The 15,632-nt window shown below is 41.1% G+C and overlaps 1 protein-coding gene and 1 long non-coding RNA gene across 3 annotated transcripts; one reads left to right on the top strand and one right to left on the bottom strand.

Moving 5' to 3' along the window:
* Positions 1 to 1,509: 1,509 nt before the first annotated feature.
* Positions 1,510 to 4,728, bottom strand: LOC110016198 (uncharacterized). Its single transcript, XR_002291499.3, has 3 exons — positions 4,581 to 4,728; positions 3,395 to 3,485; positions 1,510 to 1,644 (listed from the first exon to the last, which is right to left on the bottom strand). It is a non-coding gene; the product is annotated as an uncharacterized LOC110016198 (long non-coding RNA).
* hic1 (hypermethylated in cancer 1) lies at positions 4,672 to 14,679 on the top strand. Of its 2 annotated transcripts, none has more exons than XM_004075333.5 (2): positions 4,672 to 4,923; positions 10,347 to 14,679. In XM_004075333.5, the coding sequence occupies exon 2, from the start codon at positions 10,364 to 10,366 to the stop codon at positions 12,548 to 12,550; it is 2,187 nt and encodes a 728-aa protein (XP_004075381.1). In that variant the 5' UTR covers positions 4,672 to 4,923; positions 10,347 to 10,363; the 3' UTR covers positions 12,551 to 14,679. The 2 variants fall into 2 exon arrangements, with proteins under 2 accessions (XP_004075381.1, XP_011480715.1); XM_011482413.4 differs by lacking the exon at positions 4,672 to 4,923 and adding an exon at positions 5,756 to 6,190.
* Positions 14,680 to 15,632: the final 953 nt, after the last annotated feature.

The following is a 15,632-nucleotide window of genomic DNA, read 5'->3' on the forward strand; positions in this document are numbered from 1 at the left end:
TTCACATTAGTTAAAGAAGTCCATAAACCAAAACACTTTTTTGGGTCAAATTCTATCCAGAAAAAAATACAACTTAGCCATATTTGTAAAAGGCAGATACATTTTGAAAGCATTTTGACTTAAAAATGTCTGTAATATTTTACAGATTTCGGTTTAGGTTAAACATTCTGGTCAAGAAAACATTTATTCTTTTTTATTTTCCTTTTCCTGATGTAAACCTTCCAGGTTATCAAAATAGCAACCAACTGGTTAACAGAACAGAGCTTTAAGAGACAACCAATTGAAGAAAAAAGCTGCACACAGATGTAAGCAACCATTTTTAAAGTTAGTTTTATTATAATTATGCATTTTTTTTGCCAAAATAAAAAAATCTGTTATTTTCTAGGACATAGTTCATTAGAAATTCACCTCTGTGTTGTTGGCGAAACTGTTGGCGGAAGTAAACCTGCCACCATTTCCCATCATCCATCTGTGTACACGCGCTCAGGCTGGCTTACAGCCCCTCACAACCCAAACCTAATGTTATCTGTGCAACAGAAATGGTGAGAAATATTGAAGCTATCCAGTCATACAGTTTTGAGCCAGATGCCAGCTCAGACAAGAAAAACAAAGATGTACATGGATCTATTTTTCTGCAAATGGATGCATCAGAATGGAGCTGAGTAGGGAGTTTTTGCCCCGCCAATTGTAGCTTCTACATCACATCTGCAAGCTTGTTCCAATGGCATTTTCTCGTCTGCTTCGGATTCACAACAATTTAAATAAAGAAATACAATTTCTTGTATTAAAAATGAAATTTTTATCCAGTTATATTGTTTTGAGCCAAATGCAAGCTCGGAGACTTACATGGAGCTAATCGTCTACAAGCACATGCATCAGAATGGAGTGGAGCAGGGAGCTTGTGGCTTGCCATAGTAACTAAATAATTATTTTAAATTCTCAATAAAATTTCTCTTCAGCACTTTTTCATAACCACTGCTGCAAAACAAAATGGAGAAAACATGATCCCCCCCCCAAAAAAATTACACTAAATCTTCTCCAAAATTAATCTGATGAAATTGAGAACAAAAGAAAGAAAAAGTATAAAATCAACAGTGCTGGTCTTTTAAAATTTTCATTTAAAAAAATATGATATGATAATTCACATATTACTGACTCTTATAAAGGAAACTGGATTTTTCAAATATAATAGTAACAATGATATTTTTAAATGCTTCATGTTTGCAGATCTCAACTTGATTGGTGATTTGTAGCAAAAACTTAAGGCCAAGGTCTCCAAAATGTCAGAAGACAATCTACACTTTTTTATGCTTCTCTGGGAACAGCAATCAAGTATTTTTTTTTTTTTTATCTGGCAGCAATCATGGCAAAGTAATTGTCCATCACCACCAGATGGGCAACCTAAAATAGAGAGTGAATGCACAAAACAAGACTGCTCATTCAAATCACATGCCTTGCACGCCTTTGCACTAAAGCTGTCGCTAAACAGCTCATTACAATGAATTAAGAGTGGTCTGTGTGTAAATGTTGAACCTACCATTCAATTTTTGGTGGATGCTTGAGGGGTGTGTGCCTGGTATGGTGGTGCGGTCACAGCAATCATCTGGAGATATGTGTGGCCTTGTCCCTCTGGAAGAAAGAAAGCTGAGACGGATGATTGATGAGAAGGAAGGGAAGAGGAGAGAGCAAAAAGGGCTGTTGTTAGGGGTTGAGAAGAGCATGGAACGGTTGTTTTGAGGTGATCAAATGACTCTCGGAATGTCATATCTATTGTCCAGTCCTCCTGTCTTTCTGCTGGCAGGCAGGAATGCAGTAATCGTGGGGTGACTGCAGTATTCCTCACTAAAAATCGAAAACGAGGTGATTTGGACCTTGGAGACACAGTGACCCTGGAACATGTCTAGTCACAGATGCCTAAAAAGTTGGCTACATCTTTTCAAAGTTTCTCTATCCACTGAGATTCATCAAGATATAAGCCTTATGTGGAACCTGCGATCCTCACACTTGGAGAAGTGTTTGATTTAAAGGGTGACAGCTTACTGTTAAGGGATTTGCTGCTCAGCCTGCTTTATCTCCGGCTCTGGTTTTTGACTGAAAAACGGTCTTTGGAAAAGCCGGGGCGCACAGGCGGCAAAGGGGTATTCCCTGTGCCTCGTTTGGAGCTCAGCTTCATTTTGAATCAACCAGCATTTTTTTTTGTTTTTCCAGTTCATCAGGAGTTCAGCCATTCAGGTTTGCTGCGCTGAAGATTATGCTGTTAAATTGTGTTTTGACAGGCTGAAATTAAATGTCCAACGCAGGCCTCAGGAGGCTGATTGATTAGTGAGATAAGGCCTGAGTGGGAAGACAACGGCTGTACCCGCAGACACACAAATGAGGCAATAGGTTTTTTAGCATTATCCTTAAAAAAAATATATATTATTATTGGAAAAAATTCCCTTGACTGGCCAGTTAGCAATAAGAAGGCAGACAGGAAACATGGGGTAGTGGTGGTGGTGGGGGGGTGTTTGACATGCAACAAAGCCCTCCAGCTGGAACTGAACCAGGGACTTTATGAGTCTGTGGCGACTCTTTAATTATCCAAGATACAGGGTGCATGCTCTGTTAATGACATCAAAACCATTTTATTTGCCTTTAATCACATTTTCCTCGGGCTGTGTGCTGGTTTAATCTCTTGGTCTGTGGATGAGCAGAGTAAGAGGGGATGCTCTTATAAAGCAGCAGAAGTGTACACAAGAGCGCTTTTTGTGTTATTAATGATGCTTTTGTAAACAGTTTACATTTTTAAACATTAAATAAAGACATTTATAACATTTGTGACAAGTGTGGCAGTGCTATGGCATGTTTTATAGCAGCATTTTCTACAAACGCACTTTGGAATTTCATTTTCTCAGGCTGTAACATTTTATTCTGATTATTGGGATGAATTGTGGTGTAAATAATTGCACATTCAGATTCCTGGTCAATTTTAAAATACCACGAGTAACGCAAAAGAACTAGGAATGATCAACACTTGCAGCATAGTCATTCTTGGTTAAATGTGTGTAATAAAAGAAAGGATCACCTGTTCGACCTGCAGCGCAACATAATGCATCATTAAGTGTCTTGGCGAAAACTATTTTTGACCATGAATTGAAACACTCACATCCTTGATAGACGATATCTATTCTCCGTCTCAACTTTGCCTGCTGCTCTGTGTGAGGTTATCACCAGTTCATCGAGGGAACATGGAAGTGGGAGACAATGCCTTCCTCAACTTCTTGGGGTGGATCATATCATTTCAATGAAACAGCAGCACCTTGAACTCGCGTAATTTGAAGAGGAAGAGACCCTGCACGCCCTCATGGGATTGTCAGCTGCTATTGCAATCAAAACAAACACAAACAGGCCTCACTTTAGCGTTTGTCTGGGTCACATCAGCCGTCTGCCTCGTGCAGTGATGGGAAAGTCATTTGCTTCGTCTGTTTGCTGTCATTTCAACCGCTCTGAAAAAACAACAGGTTTTTTCACAATACATTATTGACTTGAATGTGAAATTGCTGTAAATGACTTGACTTTGATTAAACAAATAAAAAAGGTGTGCATCTCTGTAACATTACATACTTAGTGGTTACTTTAGATAAAAAAAGCCTTAACTTTGGATAATTTAGATCAGGGGGCTGCAACCTGAGGTTCCATTGCCACATGTGGCTCCTTTAATCCTCCATTGTGGCTCTTTGGTTAAATAAGAACAAAAAAATGTATAGTTTTAAAAAGCAACGGTAAAGTAAAAAGTTAATAAGTAGTTAAGTTAAAAAAAAAAGCATGTAAACTTACTCAAACTTCATTCAACTCATTTAGAAACAGTCAGACTAAAGCTTTCTGACAGATTTTTAAGTCCCATGAACCACATAAAATCAAGTGGAAGTCAGTGAGCACAACCAGAGTTAAGGTGCACAGGATTATAGGGCAGATTTCCTAGTTTTGCACCTTAAGGTGCGGAAAACACGGCAAGGGACATTAATTAGCTCTGATTTTATTTGAGTCCATTAGATTTACCCATTTGTGGCTGAGGTGAACCACAAACAGTAAAATAAACTGTTTATTTTCAAATCACCGCTGACATTACAGTATCTCCTACATTTGGTGCATTGAGATGATTGTGACAGGGGTGTCTTTAATTTGAAAGAAAGTCATGAGAATCTCTGTCAAAAGTTATAAAAAAAACCTTCCTATTTAAAAAAAACGAAATGTTTATATTTTATTTATGTCAAAAAGCAAAGGAGTGTTCAAATTGATCACAACAGTAACAAATCTGGGTCTTATTTTTCTAAAAGGTGAAGACTTTATGGCTCCAATGGGTTGCAGTCAGTGAGAAATCGACCCAAATGAATGGCTCTTCAAGTGTTGAAGGTTAAAGGCCCCTGGTTTAAATATCTGAAATGGCACAAAGCCATCCATTGGTTTTAAATATTCTGGGTTTATCTTCTTGATAATCTAATATGCATAAAGATGCGTGCAATGATATGATTTAGCTATTACAGACTGTTTTTAATGTCTCTTCAAATGTAGGATTTACGGTGAAGCAGGTCGTGGCTCACCTTCCAATGCGGCCCCGCTACCACCGCGCGCGCGTCCGCTGCTGTCACGAGGCCTGTGGGACTTCTGCCGTTGGGTGTCGCTGTGCGACATGCATACTCCTCGCAGGCGGCACGCTTGGTCCGATCGGACCCCGGCACAGCCTAAAGGTGTCAGATCGTCCCGATGACATGTGAGGATTTTTGAAGTGTGGAAGAGGCTGAAGGAGAGGAAACTGGACAGGAAAAGCGCGCGGAAGGGAAGGTCTGAGGAGAAAGAAGGGTTGGAGTGCGGAGGGAAGTGCGGAGCGATTGCCGAAGAAGAGGAGGGAGAACACACGGCCAGATCACCAGACATGAGTGCGAGGTAAGAGGGACGGAGGCTGAGGGGCAAAGGGGGTATCCACGGAGACCGGTGTCAGGAAGACTGACTTTTATGAGTTTACCTCACACCTATTACGTTTGTGTTATTTTAATTATCGATGAAGCTCGAACTCGTGAAGAAATACACCCATCATTTCATTTCTAATTTTTCTCCTTTTAAATACATTTTCCTCACTTAAAATATGCCATCCAACATTTTTTTTTACATTTAAACTTTTTAAGGACCTCCAACAAGAAAATGAAGAATAGTGAAGGCATACAAAATAAAAATTTGAAACAAGTATTACATTGCCTAAAATCAGCGTTAGAGTAGACCCTGCTGTCCTTTTCGCAATTCAAAATCACTTGAACCAAAATCTTTATACAACCAGGTAAGGCCCCTGTTGTCTCAGAGGGCAACTTTTTTGTGTTGCCTTATGAGTTTGTCATCCTTTGAAATGCCATCAAGCCTCCTTTTGGCAATTTTTTTAGCTGAATTGACCCGTGGAGGTTTGAAGAAATATTAAGAACACGTAAAAATCTATCGATTTATCCAATTAATGGATGTAAATAAAACCCATAAATAACAATAATCAGTAATAACTGTGAGGACACACTGGGTTAGGGGGTTTTAGGTTCCTTGAAGGTTTTTGACATCTCAAAACTACTTTTCCGTTTTCTGAAACCTCCCCGATCACGCGCAAGAAATGCGCCACGCAGAGTTCGCTTTGGCTTCAACAGCTGCCTGTCTCTTTAAGACGATGTGTTGAGAAGTTCACGTCGAGGTCACTTGAAGTTCCTGCCCTCGATTTTACCTTTTAGTTTTATTATAGACTGACATCACACGGGGCGCTAAAACACTTAAGGCTCATAGAGGCTCCATTATCATCTCCGTGCGCCTTGTTGCTCAGACTCAAAAAATAGCAAACGGAATTAGAAGTAGGAGAAGAAAAAACAAGAGAGGAAAATGATGCTGCCCTAAGCACGTATTTTTTTCTTTTTTTGGAAAGGATGAGAAAGAGTGGAGAGGAGGGGCATTAAGGGAGACAGAGGGAGGAAAAGTGGGTGGGAGGACGTACCCAAGGAGCGAGAAGAAATTCATATCAATTAATAATCATAAAAAAAGAGCTGGCAGACGCGCTCGGAAAACTGGCATGGTTTTTGGGAGGCTGGCAGTTCAGCGCTGAAGCGTCAGATATGACTCCTGGTGACTGCTGAGATGATCATTAAGGGAGACTTAGATCGGATGGCAGAAGACATCGGGTATGCAGGTAAGAACAGAGCCACACAAGCAAAGAGGGACAGGGTGACATTCTGATTTCTTCCTCACTCTACAGCAAACTCCTCAGAGTTTTAAAAGTTTATTTTTGAGAAATTAAAGCTTTTTGCCAACTTTTAAATTAAACAGGAAAGCTTCGCTTTTCCATTAAACGCGACGTGTTTACTTATCAACTGAATTTGTTATTTAACTGTCTTAAGGATCAGGCGGCTGACACTGTCATGTAATAATTTATTAAAAATATGTCATAAAAAAGTTTTTTTCCCTTCTTTTTAGTATTTCTTTAAGTGTTTAACTTTTATTCAAAAAATCATAAAAGGCGAATATAATGCGCAAATAAATGTCCAATAGATGGTTAATTACATTTTATATTTTTCTTTTTTTACTGATGTAGGGCAAAAAGAAGACGCACTTAAGTTTTAGCAGCGACGCTGCAGAGGATCCATTTGTTTTAGTACAAGCAAAAATGATCAGATTTGGAATGACGGAGGCGCCTCTATGCGCGGCACCGCGGCTCTGAAGCGCGCAGGAGTCGCTCGAAACAGCTATCCGCCTTAGAGCCGTTTGCTGAAAAGTAGTTTTTTCTTTTGAGGATGGATGAGGCGCAAATCAGACGCGGATTCGCTCGTGATTCGGTTGACTGCTCGGTGCGTGACGCGCAGAGTTGAGGCGCGTTTGTGACAGAGAACGAGGGGAAACAGCAGCTTTAAAAACTCCACATGCAGAGTTGAATCCTTTGATCAGACCAAAAATAATTAGGAAATTACAAGTTATCTGTGTACTGTAGCAATAGGGAACAGCAAGCCTCTCATAATAAAATAAGGCAATGTAGTAACATTTTGTCCCATAAAGTAGATTAACCTAATTCAAGATTTTTTTTATTGTTCTTTTATGCCAATTTAAGGAATTTGCCGCCTTTTCACATTCATGTGGATTTCATAAATGCTTTCTTAAGTACGGATGGAAGCAATCAAATAGGGTTTGATGTTCAGTGACTAGCGCCAGTTTATTCTCCATATTCCGATTTAAAAGCAAACAATTAATTTAATCTAAAAGCTAAAACTGCAAGGATTTTTAAAAAAAATTAATTTGCATCAAATGTATGTTGCAGCATATTTAGAAAACAGTCATATTTAGGGGGTTAAAATAAACAAGACTGCGTGTGCTTAGACAGCAAATTCAAATGGAAGAGAATAAAGTGTCAACACAACCTTTTAAGCAGATGTCCAGAGTGTTTATGTGACTCAGACTGAATGTTCTGGCAAGAAATCTAGTTTAGCTTTACCCCAAACCACAAAACGACAAAACAGACAAAACCCCAAACAGTGATTTTTAACTGAATGCAAAAATTCACGTGTCGTCTGTGTAAACTAGTTTTCCTTAATCAGAGTCCTATCAACATGTTGATTGGGCATTAAAGATAAAGCTGTCTTGTGCATCCTAGAGGAACTAAAGTCAGGTGAAAGCTGAAAAACAACCGAAAATATTAACAACATGACAATTTACCAAAGCAAACTTCAATATGCAAGTTTAAATATGCTGCATGCCTCTTCTCAGGATGCATTCAGGTTGCACATGCCCTCTAGATTAAACATTATTACATATATATATTTTTTTTACCATAAAGCTTCACTTTTTTTTTCTCCAGAGAAGTGATATTAAGCTGAAGTGTTTTTTAAGAAAAAAGTTTGCCCTTCAAAAGACTCAAGCAGCAAAACAAAAGAAACCCTTGTTTTCTTGATGGGAAACTTAGTCACCATAACATTTGTTACCACAAGATGTAACCAGAACTAATTTATTGGAAGCACGGCTATTTATGTTGCAGCTGCATTATTTTTTTTTAAATTTACACTTTTAGGGGGGTTTGATTGTAAAAAAAAAACAACAAAAAACATTTTTTTTAAGTGCTTGTCACAAATCATCACATCAGGGTACGAGGGAGTATGGTGTCTTCCTTGGAACAGGACTGGGCCGCTTGATCTGCATGCAGAAGAGAAGACACCCTGATGCTATCGGAGTATAAGCACAGTTTGTCACCAGGATCTGTGATTGTGAACTAAGTGGAGGCAAAAATTCAACACGATTGGAAGGTTTAAGGTTGAACATCTTTGATCCGAGCAACGATAAAACACGCGTGAAACTGGCTGTTAGGCAATTAAAGGTAGCAGAGGGAGGAGTATTGTGGGTGACAGATTTGAACATGATGCACTTTTGACCCTCCTTAACTTGTCATTTCTGTTTTATTTTATTGTTAGTCTTAATCATTTGTGACAAGATCATGAGTGATAGATTACACTCATCATGTGGGGGTTTGAGCTTATGACATCTGTAGTGTAAAAACATATATATTTTTTGTATTTAAAAGGTTTCCCCCACTACACACACACACACACACACACACCCACACACACATCCACAAGTGTTCCCCTCATTATTATGAGCTGGACATCATTGTGACTTTCCATTTCCCATTTTTCAGTGATGACGTGTTATTTTAAGCCTGAAGCTGAACATGAACATTTTTAAAAATACAGAGTTAAAAGCGAACTAACGATGGCCCCTGAGGTTTAAAAAATACTCACTTTTTGCTGTTTTGATGAAAATAAATCCACAACCAGTTTTTGTTCACAACTTCACGTCCGATTTTTTTTTTTTAAATGGAGTCTTCCTCCACTGTCACACTGAGCGCGCACTTTGAATGACATAAACAAGAAGTCAATGAGCTGGTGTCAGGAAGACTGTGATCAGACAGATGCAGTGATTATTGTTTAGATGCTTGTTTCCCATCAGCGACTCTCATCCCTGAGGGGCAGTTTGAGACGTTTAATCTGCCATGTAAACTATCCTCAAAAGCCACAGCTTGAACAATACGCGAGGCTTCACGCATGCTGCTGATCTCGTTTATTTTAGGCCTGATGGGACAATTACTGTTGATATTTGAGTGCGCACATTTGATGCCTGAGTCTTTCTCAGTGTTGAGAAAATTAAACCAGCAAACGCTGATTTGATTTACACCTTGTGCTTTCGTTGTTCCTTATATGACTGAAAAGAAAGGCGAGCGGGAATCCTGATCTTTTTTTGGATGCGCCAGTCGCCCACAGGTTCATACCTGCTGTTCATCACAGTTATGAAACACCATTCCTTTTTCTTTTTTTAAAGCCTTTTCCTTCACTTCTGGGATATTTTAATGGGAAGCAAGGAAATGCAAAATATATCTATGGTTTTCTTATTGCAGAGGGTATAAAGGTAAAGACTTGGAAAAAAGAACAGTTAAAAACTTTAGCTAGAGTTTTCTGTTATTGACTGAGCTTGTTATGCATTTTTAAAACAATTCTGCTCTGTTCAACCAACAAAATCTGTGAATTATGAACAATTGAACTTCCTTAAAGACCTAGTTCAATGAAAATGCTGTTTCGTGGGTTTTTATCATGTTCTTGTCACATTTTTCTCATGATGAAATACATATAAATATATAAAGAAAAAAAAGCTTAAAATTGCATTTCTGAGTATTTCTTTATTAGGGAGCAGACAAAAAGATGCAGTTGGAAAAAGCTTGTAGCAGTGACGTAGGTGCAAGAGTCTATGGCCCACATGCTGGCTGGTTCGCTCAATTTTGATACATTCACTTGCTAGATTGATCCATTTGCGTCTTTGTTTTCCTTGTCTGAGTTGACATCTAGCTCAAAACTGTGCAACTGGATAGCTCCAATATTGCTCACCATTATTGTTGCACTGATGATGTTTGGGGTTTTGAGAGGGCCTAAGCTAGCGGGAAATATTGTAAACAAAGGATTAATGGGAAATGAAGGCATTCTTACTACACGCCAACAGTCCCGCCCACAACTCCTGCCGCCGTGCAAAACCTATACCATACACACTACAATGTTTATTTATTTAATTTTGGCTAAAAACAACAATCATAATCAAAAGACCACTGGGAATACTTTAAAATAGCTTAATAGATGATTGAAGTTTAAGTTCAAGTTCCCATTCTTATACCACTACAATACTGACATTTTACAGCTTTTTACTTTAAAGCTGTTCAAATCCCTGGAATCCATCAGTGACCTATGTAGGAATTGAGAAGATGACATGTTATTTGAGGATCTGCTGCATGACATTTTACAGATCTTGTTTTTTTTTTTCAGGTGGCGGACTGAAGACAATGCTGGATGCCATGGACGTTCCAAGTCATTCTAGGGATCTCCTCCTGCAGCTTAATAGCCAGCGTACCAAAGGCTTCCTGTGTGATGTCATCATCGTGGTGCAGAATGCCCTTTTCAGAGCTCACAAGAACATTCTGGCTGCCAGCAGCCTCTACTTGAAGTCTTTGGTGGTTCATGATAACCTCATCAACTTAGACCATGAGATGGTCAGTCCAGGGGTTTTCAGGGTCATTCTGGACTATATCTATACAGGACGTCTGAGTGAAGGAGACCCTACTTCCCCCACTGAACCAAATCTAGGGGCTGTGCTGGCAGCAGCCAGTTACCTTCAACTGCTTGACTTAGTGGCCTTGTGCAAAAAGAAGCTGAGAAGAATTGGAAAGTACCCTCAACGACAAGCTCCTGCCTTTCTACCCTATGCCAAAATGGGGCCTAACAGCATGGGCTTTGGGAGTAGATACAGGGTTTCCACTCCTGTAATTCAGTCCTGTCCACCTGGAGGACTTTTAAATACACCCAGACCACATTCACTAGAGGATATGGTTCCCCATCGGCTATCAGTTCACACTGGGGAAATATACGCTCCAACCTCCAACCAGGGCTCTCAGGTGTTCCCTCCACTACCAGCAGCTCTACCTGCCCCGCAGGGACGCTCAGCTCATGAGAGGAACTGCTCCCCTAGCTTCGGCCTTGACCTTTCTAAGAAAAGCCCCACCACCCAGTCTCAGTTCACACCCTCTCAAACCCGTCTGGCAAACAGTCACAATGAAGAGGAACGAGATGGAACTCAAAGTGGACGCACAAGTCCAATGCTGAGTATGAATGGGAGAGCATTTGGACCAGAAAAACCTGAGGTTTCCCACCAGACAGGGACCCGTAGCCCCCCAGCTTTCCCACATCTCAACCAGCCTCTTGGTCCCCACCTCCCTCACCTGCACCGTTCCGGTTCACAGGGGACAGACCGCTACCCGTGCCCTCCAAGTCCTGAAACTCCTACAGAAGGTGGAGAGGCTGGCAGAGAAACGGGCAACATCTACCGCTGGGTGAAACATGAGCCACTGCCGTATCCAGCTGAGGACGAGGATGAGGACGAGGATGAAGAAGAAGGGGGTGAAAATGGAGAGCAGCATCACAACCACCACAAGGCCGGGGAGGAGAGTGAAGGAGGGGATGACAAGAGCGGATCCGGCACAGAGGAGACAGGCAGTAGCGAGGGTCGTCCGTCGCCTTCTGGACCAATGGGGAGGTTCCACATGCCGTATGAGCCTGAGAGCTTTGGGGACAACGTGTACGTGTGCATACCCTGTGACAAAGGCTTTCCGAGCTCAGAGCAGCTCAACGCTCACGTAGAGACGCACACAGAAGAGGAGCTATACGGTAACCCCGGAGGAGAGATGGTAAACAACAACAATATCACCAAAAACATGAGTGATAACACAAATGGCTATGAGAGCCTCAACAGCACTCTGAACAGTCTGTCTCCCCTGGAGAACAAGTCCACCCATGGCCTGAATTCAGGCGGAATCGCTGAACTGATACGACCTTACCGCTGTTCCACCTGTGAAAAGTCCTATAAAGATCCAGCCACTTTGCGGCAGCACGAGAAGACCCACTGGCTGACACGGCCTTATCCCTGCAGCATTTGCGGTAAGAAGTTCACGCAGCGGGGCACCATGACGCGCCACATGCGCAGCCACCTGGGCCTTAAACCTTTTGCCTGTGACTCGTGTGGCATGCGCTTCACACGCCAGTATCGCCTCACCGAGCACATGCGAATCCACTCTGGGGAGAAGCCCTATGAATGTCAGGTGTGTGGGGGAAAGTTTGCCCAGCAACGCAACCTCATAAGCCACATGAAGATGCACAGCAATGGAGGCACTGGGGGGGGGCTGACCACAGATGGAAAACTGAAGCTGGACTTTTCCGAGGGCATCTATCCCCTGAGTAAATATGCAGCGGAACACCTGGGGCTGAAGCAGGAGAAGGCTAGTGAGCTTCTCATTCAAGCGCAGCAGCAATTGGTGGCGGATGCCAAGGCCATAGAGAGCCTCTACCCACTTTCCAAACTTGCCTCTGAGCATCTTGGCCTTACCCATGACAAAATGGATGTCCTGGGTCAACCACTGCCCCCTCCTCTACAAGCCCTCTCTGAAGGCCGCACCATTGACCGCTACTCACCCAGCTAAGACATAATATGACATTTTAACATGGGTCTGTGTGCACACGCAATTTACAGTATTCTAAAGCCTTTAACCTCAACTCAGTTATCTATCTCGTCTGCACCTCGGACTCGGGCCACATGGAACTGGTCTGCTTATGCACACATACACACCAAAAAAACTGAGACTTTAAGTGCCTTTCTATGCATCTAATGTATCTAAAATCCTCCTTTATAAAGGAGCTTTGAGCTTTTATGTGACCAAGGGGACACTCACTTAAAGAACTTCAGTATTTATGTACAGCATTATGCAAAGAAACAGTTTTTTTTTTAATTCCACCTTTGAGCCAAAGTGACAATTTGAAAACCAAAATGAAATTGTTTTATTTATTTTTATATTGTGATGAAATCCAAAGAAAACATGTTGCAAGGAAATGTTGCAATCTGACCCTAAACCTGTGTACTACTCATTTTTGTACAAGATAAAGGAAAGCATGGATGGACAAAAATACTGGGTTGTCCAGACCTAAGCAGAACTTTTCTTTACGAGTATAGAAAATACTCATCTGAACTTTAAAGTAATGGGAGTATTATTATTATTATTTTTTATTTTATTGTATTTCATTTTTTGGGGTACTGGACGATTAACGAGTCTTGCTCTTTAGCATCCCCCCTATTTATATGAATTGATTACATGATAAAGCAGTTGCCTGAGTATTTTAGTCTCCAGCCTTACTTTCCCCACATAAAGTGTCTCAATCCCCTGTAAAGGTATGCATGGACATCTTTTTCATAATTTGTCACGATAATGTTAGCTAAATTGGCTTCACGCTCAGCATGCAGCAGTTCTTGAGCTAAAACCTCCTGCAGCGGCAAAACGAATGTTCCGATGCTGCAAGCACAGCCCGGTGATCTAATCGCACATACCCATTTGTTGACACACTAATCCCTGATCATGATGAGTGCAGAGTGAACCATGGGTGTTGCCTCTGACACAGTTATATTACTGATATGGATAGACCTGAGCAAAGAGTCAGAGGGCAGAGTAAATGACAAAGACATTAACTGTCAGAAACACTTAATCCATTAATAGCTGTGGTTTGGCAGTTTTCAGTGGTCCTGTTCCCGGCTACTATTTAACCAAGAGAGAGCTGTGCTCAGCTTCTTGCCTCAGAGGCATTCTGCAAGCTGGAGGGATGTCCGCTGCACAAATAGCAAGCCGGTTATCTGTCAGCGATATGAACATTAGAAGGAGTTTGCGAGTCTTCCCTGGAAGCCAGCGGGAAAACAGGACTCCCCCAGCTGCTGGGCTTCAGTAATCTCTGTGAAATCTCCCTTTTTCCTAGACAATTCGCACTGCTCGCCGACATGATGTCCCATTTCATGCCTGCCAACTCACTCCTCTGATCCATTTTTTAAATGTTTTTTTTTTACAAATATCTCCTGGCCTTGCTCTGCTCCAGAATGGCATCAGATGAGGGAAAAAGAGATTTTTCTTGATTAGCGGACCAGCAGTTTCTTCAACTTGAAAACAAAAGAGCACTTAACCAACCGCTGCTGGCGAGATGCAGATCTGCAAGTCAATAATTCAAAGAAGATGTTGGCTTTTTCTTCTTTTTTCCATATTTGCTAGTCCTTAATTTTGATCAGACATGTCTGACCACTATAGTGCCACTATATGTCAACCTCCGTGGGTGAATGTGAAGACAAAAGCCATAAATACACTGTGATCGACGTTGTGAATCTAACACGCTCAGAAAATCAGAAAAAGTGCCTGACTTTTGCATCTGAAACATGTGTCTAAAAATTTAAGGGCTTCCTTCCTGTAGCATATGATCATATCAGAACATTTCTTGTCACTTTCTTTAATCGACTTTGTTTTCATCTGAACTGAAAGCAGCACAAGTGAAACTGGTGCTTTTACCTCAGGACTGAACCCACCACGGGGATCTTAAGCTTTTGTACATTTTTACTTAGAACTATCAACACGCCAACATGCACACACCCACATGCACACCTTTTTTTGGTTGTACTTTGATGTGAACAGGGCAGTTGCTCTGTGTTAAACCTGTGTATTTTTCCTGTGTCTAAACATAATTTTATGTGGGATTACTTGTGATATTAACATTTTATTTTCATTAAACGGTGAAAATTGCATTTCGTTGTTCCTGAAAAGGCTTTTCTTGACAAATCAAGTTAAAAAAAAAGGTCTAAATATTTTTTGTAGTCATTTCTTTTCACAATAGTTTGCAGGATGGCTCTTGAGTTGGGTTTTAACCACATACACAGCAATATGGAGGGGATGTGTTGTGTACTGACACATTATTAGCACTTCCTTGAAACAGACAAGCGGTAGCATGAAACCATGAAAACTGGCCTCAAAAAAAAAAAGAAAAAAAAAAGAAAACTGGCCTCATATTCTTAGGCCCCGTTTATCCAGAAGTGAGTGAACTCTTGACAAAAACCAGACAGAGGTCACACATGCACACAGGCACACAGGAAGCAGGCTTGTTTAGCTTGATGCTTTAAGTTTGGGGAGTCTGTCATCAAGGCAAAAAAAGGAAAACGCTCTCAGAAAGAAAAGTGTGAAAGAAAATGTGATTATAGGAGCTTTGCCAATTACTATGTGCATTGATGTAAAAATAAATATGAGTCGTGGGAATTTGATTTTTAGTTTTCCCAGTTTAAATACAAATGTGTTCATTACGTTTTCTTGCCAGCACCACTAAAACAACACAGATTTTACAGCCACTTGAGATCTGTACAGCAGGAAGAAGGGCGATAAAGCTTGAACATTTCTGCAGGATATGCACTGTTTGAAATTTGCTAAATCACAATAATGTGTGCAACAGTGGAGGAGGAGAGTTGAGGATCTATAGAAAGCTTCTTCTCATCTGTTTGTGTGTCATCTTTCTGTTTGAGTGCGTGAAGGACTGTTAATGCATGTCCTGGGAATAGTATTGGTGTGAAGGAGAAGAGCTGAGGCGCAGGAAGTGAACTTTTGGCTGATGTGTCGTGCTGAGCAGGATGTTGCCATGTGTTTCTGCGCAGGAGCAGACACAGAGACAGGGAATGGGGAGGGAGAGGAGCACGGAGAGCACAGCAGGGAG

Source organism: Oryzias latipes, chromosome 13, assembly GCF_053564925.1.
Source record: "Oryzias latipes strain Hd-rR chromosome 13, Olatipes_Hd-rR_3.1".
Classification (NCBI taxonomy): domain Eukaryota; kingdom Metazoa; phylum Chordata; class Actinopteri; order Beloniformes; family Adrianichthyidae; genus Oryzias; species Oryzias latipes.

Coding starts and splice junctions, on each gene's coding strand:
- hic1 (XM_011482413.4), top strand. CDS start 6,139: ATGATCATTAAGGGAGACTTAGATCGGATGGCAGAAGACATCGGGTAT. Junction 6,191..10,346: donor AGAAGACATCGGGTATGCAG/GTAAGAACAGAG, acceptor TTTTTTTTTCAG/GTGGCGGACTGAAGACAATG.